This window comes from Teleopsis dalmanni, chromosome 1, assembly GCF_002237135.1.
Source record: "Teleopsis dalmanni isolate 2A chromosome 1, ASM223713v2, whole genome shotgun sequence".
NCBI classification, from domain to species: domain Eukaryota; kingdom Metazoa; phylum Arthropoda; class Insecta; order Diptera; family Diopsidae; genus Teleopsis; species Teleopsis dalmanni.
This window is the reverse complement of record NC_051846.1, coordinates 93,944,177-93,950,324: the sequence shown is the minus strand read 5'-3', so window position 1 is coordinate 93,950,324 and position 6,148 is coordinate 93,944,177. Positions and strand designations below refer to the sequence as shown.

Below are 6,148 nucleotides of genomic sequence, written 5' to 3'. Positions count from 1 at the left end.
GCCATTAGTAAAGGTACCACGTTTTCCGGGGTCCACATGCCGCCAATCTGTGCTTCTAGGCTGGTTCTCTCGGTTGACCATTTAATGCACTTGAAGAATGTGTGTTGTGCATCATCGACTTCTGCGTCGCCGTAAATGCAACTCTGTTCTTCGCGAATGTTCATCCGGTACAGGTACTTGCCGAAGTATCCGTGCCCAGAGAGGAGTTGCGTCAAGTAATAGTTGACCTCGCCGAACTTTCTTGTCGTCCATACCACTAAATCGGGAATGAGTCTTGCAGTCCACCTACCACTAGTTTCGTTGCTCCACCTGTTCTGCCATTCTTGCATTGTGTGTTCTCTGTAGCTTGTGCTCACGCTGTTGTTATCGTTGTTTTGGCGGCTTAAATATGCTCGCCGTCGTTCCATGGCCAAGAGGTCGATGGGTATTGCGCTGCTGATCACAAGAACCGCTGCGCTGGAAACAGTTCGGTAAGCTGATGCTACTCTGAGTGCGGCGGTTCTCTGGACTTTTTGGAGCGCATTGCGCTTCTGATAAATCTGTAAGGTGTCTGACCATACTTCCGATCCGTAGAGAAGTACTGCGTTCACTACTGCCATTAGCAATTTTCGTTTACCTTCTGTTGGTCCACCAACGTTTGCCATCAGCTTGCTAAGGGACGCTGAGGCCTTTGAAGCTTTTTCGACAGCATGATTTATCTGAGCCCAATACGACATCCTAGAGTCCAGATGGATGCCCAGATATTTCATTACCTTAGATGTTTTTATGGTCGAGTCCCAGACCTGCATTTCGATTTCTAAGGGTATTTGCCGCTTCGTTAGTAAGATCAATTCAGTCTTCTCGGTTGCTAGTTTTAGGCCACGGTCGTCCATCCAAGCCATCGTGCGTATCATCACCTGTTGCAGTTTGAGTTGTGCCTCGTGCACATTTCGAGCTGTGATGACTGCAGCTACATCATCAGCAAAGCCGACTAGGTGAACGTTGTCTGGCATTTCGATGGAGAATATTTCGTCATAGCTCGCATTCCATAGATCGGGGCCGAGAACGGAGCCCTGTGCTGCACCGGAAGAAATCTTCTTGGTTTTCATGCCGTTCTGTGTGTGGTAGAGAAGCTCTCTATCGCTAAGGTAGCTGCGAATCATTTGCATTAGGTACATAGGTGTACTAAAGCGCCTTTCTAGGGCGTTGATCACATCAACCCATTGTAGGCTGTTGAACGCGTTACGAATGTCTAGAGCCGCCAGAAGGACTATGCGCTTCGAGTAGGCATTGCCACGTTGTGCAGCCTCTACGGATGCCACCACGTCAGCAATAGCTCCTATGGTGGACTTTCCTGGCCGGAAGCCGTGTTGTCTGTTGGATAGTCCCCCAGCGATCTCGATGGATTCTGCTATGCGCGGTTTTAGCAGTCGCTCCAGCAATTTCCCTGATGTGTCGAGCATACAAAGCGGACGATATGCGTTCGGCATCTCGGGGTTGCCCTTTCCTTTGCTAATCAGAGTTAGTTGCTGTTTTTTCCAAACCTCTGGAAAGATTCCTTCCTTCAGGCAAGAATTAAACATTTCAAGCAGGAGTTGCGGGCGGTCATCTGCAATCAGTTTAATTACCTCTGATGGAACACCATCTGGTCCTGGAGCCTTGTTGTTCTTCAAAGAACGTGCGGCGGCTTTAAGTTCATATTCCGTGAAAAATGGTGGGTCGTCAATGAAGGTCCTTTCGGGATCTCTTCGCTCTTCATGGTCCGGAAAGAGAGAATTTACGATGTTATCCATCACACTTTCTTCCATATCAGGAATTGATGCTAAAGTACCTAGTTTCCGCATAACAATCTTGTAGCCAAGTCCCCATGGGTCATTATTTACATCGTTACGCAGCTCTTCCCATTTTCTTTTCTTACTTCTGTGGATAGCAAGCTTTAACGCTTTCCTCGCCGCTTTCAGTGCTTCAATTTCTTCCGCAGCGTTACTTCGGGTTCTGGCCCTAGTCATTCTCCTCCGCATTTGGAGGCAGACCCTTCGAAGTTCGGCTATTTCATCAGTCCACCAGTAGGCTGCTTTTCTTCCAGAGTTTTTTGCAGCTCTAGGCATTGCTGCGTCGCAAGCCTGTGTTATGCTTTGCATTGTGTGGCGGACCAAGCTTCTGGCGTCTCTCACTCCAGCGTTTCTCATCATCCTCTCATCAAACACCTCGAGAAAAATATTTCGATTCAGTTTGTTCGTGGACCATTTGCGGGTAGATTTTCTTCCGGAGTTTCCATTTGGCCTGCTGAGTAGTTCGACGGTGAACCAGATGTATTGGTGGTCACTGCCCGTGAAGTCCTCCAGTACTGACCATCTCTTTAGCGTACTCGCTATCCTCTCTGACACCAGCGTGATGTCTGGGATTGTGCCTTCGCATCCTAGTCTGCGGAAGGTGGGAACCGTTCCCCTGTTTGCGACTACCAGCCCTAATCTGGCCGCCATATCGAGGACTCGCCTACCTCTAGAGTTTGTGGTCGTCATACCCCATTCGATAGCCTTCGAGTTGAAGTCACCCCCTATGATGAAGTTGCCGCCTGTTTGGGTGGCGCAATCCTCGATTGCGTTTAGTTTTGTTTGAAACTCGCCGATGCTGTCGTTAGGTGTTAGATAGCAGCTCATGAGGGTGAAGTTGCGGTTTCGCACCCAAACGTATCCGTCTCCAGCACCGCTAACCAAAAAAGGGAAGTTTTCAGCGCATGGAAGCCAAATGGCTGCTGTTCCACTGCTATCAGCCAAGTAGGCACCACTATTGATTTCTCTATACTGTTCGCTGATTATGACAACATCCACGTTCCGTTCATGCACGAGTTGTAATAGGAGGGCGTCTGCTGTCTTGCTTCGGTGCATGTTTGCTTGCAGAAGTCTTATCATTTCTGGGTTTTAACCGATGTACATTTGCCAGATGCGGCGATGTGATCTACGGTTTTAAGGCCAGCGTCAGAACATATGTAGCACTTTGAAGGGTTCGTGCAATCCTTTAGTTTGTGTCCAGGTTCGCCACATTTGATGCAAAGATTCGTTCTGTCTGGACCCTTGCAGTTTCTTTGAATGTGTCCTACGCCATGGCACCTGAAACAGCGCTTAGTTTCAGTGCGCATCCGCATTTTCGCTCTGATCCATCCAATAGTGATTGAGCCTGCTTCGAGAAGCTTTTCCGCTGCTGTGGTTGGGAGTTGTACATAAGCTCTAACCAATTCTCGGTTATTCGGTTTAGTGACCGTGGCTTTCAATCGATCAATTCCATTTGGAAGGATTCGTTTGACGGCTTCTTCGACTTCAGCAGTTGTCGTGAGCGCATCAAGGTCCCTTATCTCTATTGTGGTTGTTGGTGTTAGCCCGGTTACCTCCACTGTTTCCTGCAAAGCGCTCCTAATTTTTTCGCAGAAATCTAGGCTTGCCTTGGTCCCTTTATCAAGCTCTAGTAACATAGCTCCCGACATTGTCTTCCGAACTGTGCGAATTTTGACTTCCGAATCGCCCGGCTTGACGTTCGAACGAAGGTTTTTTAAAATATCCGAGTAGGTTTGGCTTCCCGTCGGTTTTATAAGAACGGCTTCTGTCTTCGGACCCCTGTTCTTGTTTGATCTGGTCCTACTTGCTTCTGCCTCTATCTTCCTCGTGGACTTTGACTGTTTCTTCGTGTCGGCAGCTGTTTTCACTTTTCCATTCGAGGTGGCAGGGGTATCGTTTTCCTGGTTCCCGTTTGCCTTTGGGCTTTTAGGCTTCTTCCGGTTTACGGTTTGCCATTCCTCGGATCTGTCTTCTCGAATTTTTTTGGCGCTCTCGTTCTCTGTTGTTTGCGCCACTGGACTTGTTGCCACACGCTTTTGTCGTTGCACGTTCGGTGTGGCAGTCAGAATAGTCTCTTTTCGCAGTTTTTCTCTTTTTTCTACTGCTTTAATCCAACCTTGGTGGTAAACGGTCATCAAATCCAACTGCGTTTGCAGTTCATAAACGCCCTCTTTAATGTCCGTCGAGACATTTCTTTGCCGATTTATGGCTTGCTTTATTTTGTTTAGGGCGGTTACGCATTTTTCAAATATTATCGCCTCTTCTTTTTTCATTTTGTACTCATTTCCCGGTGAAATGTGCACACCATTCGTCTTTTGTGGCACCTTTGGCGTGCCCTCTTTCATTGCGGACTTCCCTGGTCCATCTTGTATTGACATTTGTACATTCACATCATTCGTGGACTTCTTTAGACCATCTTGTACTGGCCCTTCCGTTGACATTTTTGTATTGTTGTTATTCATGTTTTTAGGGTCCAAACTCCTAGCCGCTATCGATGTTCGATTGTATAGTCGCTCGTAACGATCCCCATGGTTATCTATGCAAAGCAGGGAGGCCATGCAAGGGTTGACACAATTCCTTATGGGAGTTTGTGTTCAGAGCCAGGATCTGCCGCAGGTCAGGAGTACTCTCAACTGAGCCTATACCACCAACTTAATGGTGACGAGACATCGAACGTACTTGGAGACTTGCCAAGTTTTAAAATGACGGAGGAAGATGCAGCATTAACCTGAAAGCCATTTCTATGAGATGTCACTCTCATATACTCAGGTAACAGAATACCACATCCGCCAGCCCGAAAATCATCATTTTTGTAAATTTCTTCCAGTATGCCATAATCAGGATCTTACTGGGCTCGATCCTGATGGGTGTTTAAACCCTCAATTCCTGTTTATACTTATCTAGAAAAGCATTGCCTGTTTTGGCATGCATTTTTCCAACTTTCGTGCTTAGTTCTTACGTTGGGCACGAAAGAACTCCATCGGTGGTGCAACTACCCGCTCTTGGAACAGTGCACTCTCCTGTGTCCCTCGATGGTGCGCAGCTGTTTAGTCGCTCTCCACGCACATGGGTGTCCCTCGTTGCCATCCCGGGATGGTGGACGCTTACTTAGAGCCGGCGTCTACTCGGCTCAGCTCAGGAGCTTCTCAGGGTTATTGTGACCTTTTAAGCCACACCCTCCGACGCCTAGCTGGATTTTAGTCGCCTCGTACGACAGGCATGCCTTACCGCGGGAATATTCTAACCCCTATCCCGCAGGGGGAATATAATAATAATAAGAAAATAACAATGATAATATAAAAATAATTATATAATAATAATAAACAATAATAATGATAATAATATAATAATGATAAATATATAATAATATAATAATAATATTATAATAATAATGATATAATAATAATATTGTAATGATAATATAATAATCAATAATAATAATATAAAAATCAATAATAATATAATAATAATAATAATATTATATTATTAATATTATTATTATTATTATAATAATGTAATAATAATAGTATAATAATATAATGATAATAATATTATAATGATAATAATATAATAATGATAATAATATAATAATGATAAAAATATAATAATATAATAATGTAATAATAATGATGTAATAATAATATTGTAATAATACTAATATAATAATCAATAATAATATAATTATAGTATTACTAATAATGTGATAATAATAGTATAATAATAATGATAATAATATAATAATGATAAGAATATAATAATAATAGTATAATATTGATAATAATATAATAATAATAGTATAATATTGATAATAATATAATAATAATAGTATAATATTGATAATAATAACATAATAATAATAATAATAATATAATAATATTAATAATATACTTATAATAATAATAATATAATAATAATTATATAATAACAAAATAATAATAATGTAATAGTAATATAATATAATTATAATAATATAATAATAATTATATAATAATAATAATACAATAATAATATAATAATAATAATATTATTATTTTTTTTTTATTTCGAGGCTGGGGAACAAAAAAGTCTACACACACCCGCAGAAAACGTCTTTCTGTGGGTAGTGCACGGTTCGCGCTAATCGCTGACATGCTAAAAAACTCCCCTTTCCAGGATGAAGTACATGACCCGGAACCACCACTAGGTATTGCTTCAGGTCATGCACATCCTGATTGTAAGATATAATCTTACGTCGTTGCTGTTGTACCTGCGTCCAGGCGCCTCTTTTTTGCGCGAAGTACTGCCTCCACGTGCCTCGCCACCACGTTCCAGTTGTTTTCACTTGCTAGTAGTAAGGG

General features: G+C 42.7%; 1 protein-coding gene across 1 annotated transcript; it reads right to left on the bottom strand.

Moving 5' to 3' along the window:
* Positions 1–2,887: 2,887 nt before the first annotated feature.
* Positions 2,888–4,273, bottom strand: LOC119688591. Its single transcript, XM_038103266.1, has one exon. The coding sequence runs from the start codon at positions 4,271–4,273 to the stop codon at positions 2,888–2,890; it is 1,386 nt and encodes a 461-aa protein (XP_037959194.1).
* Positions 4,274–6,148: the final 1,875 nt, after the last annotated feature.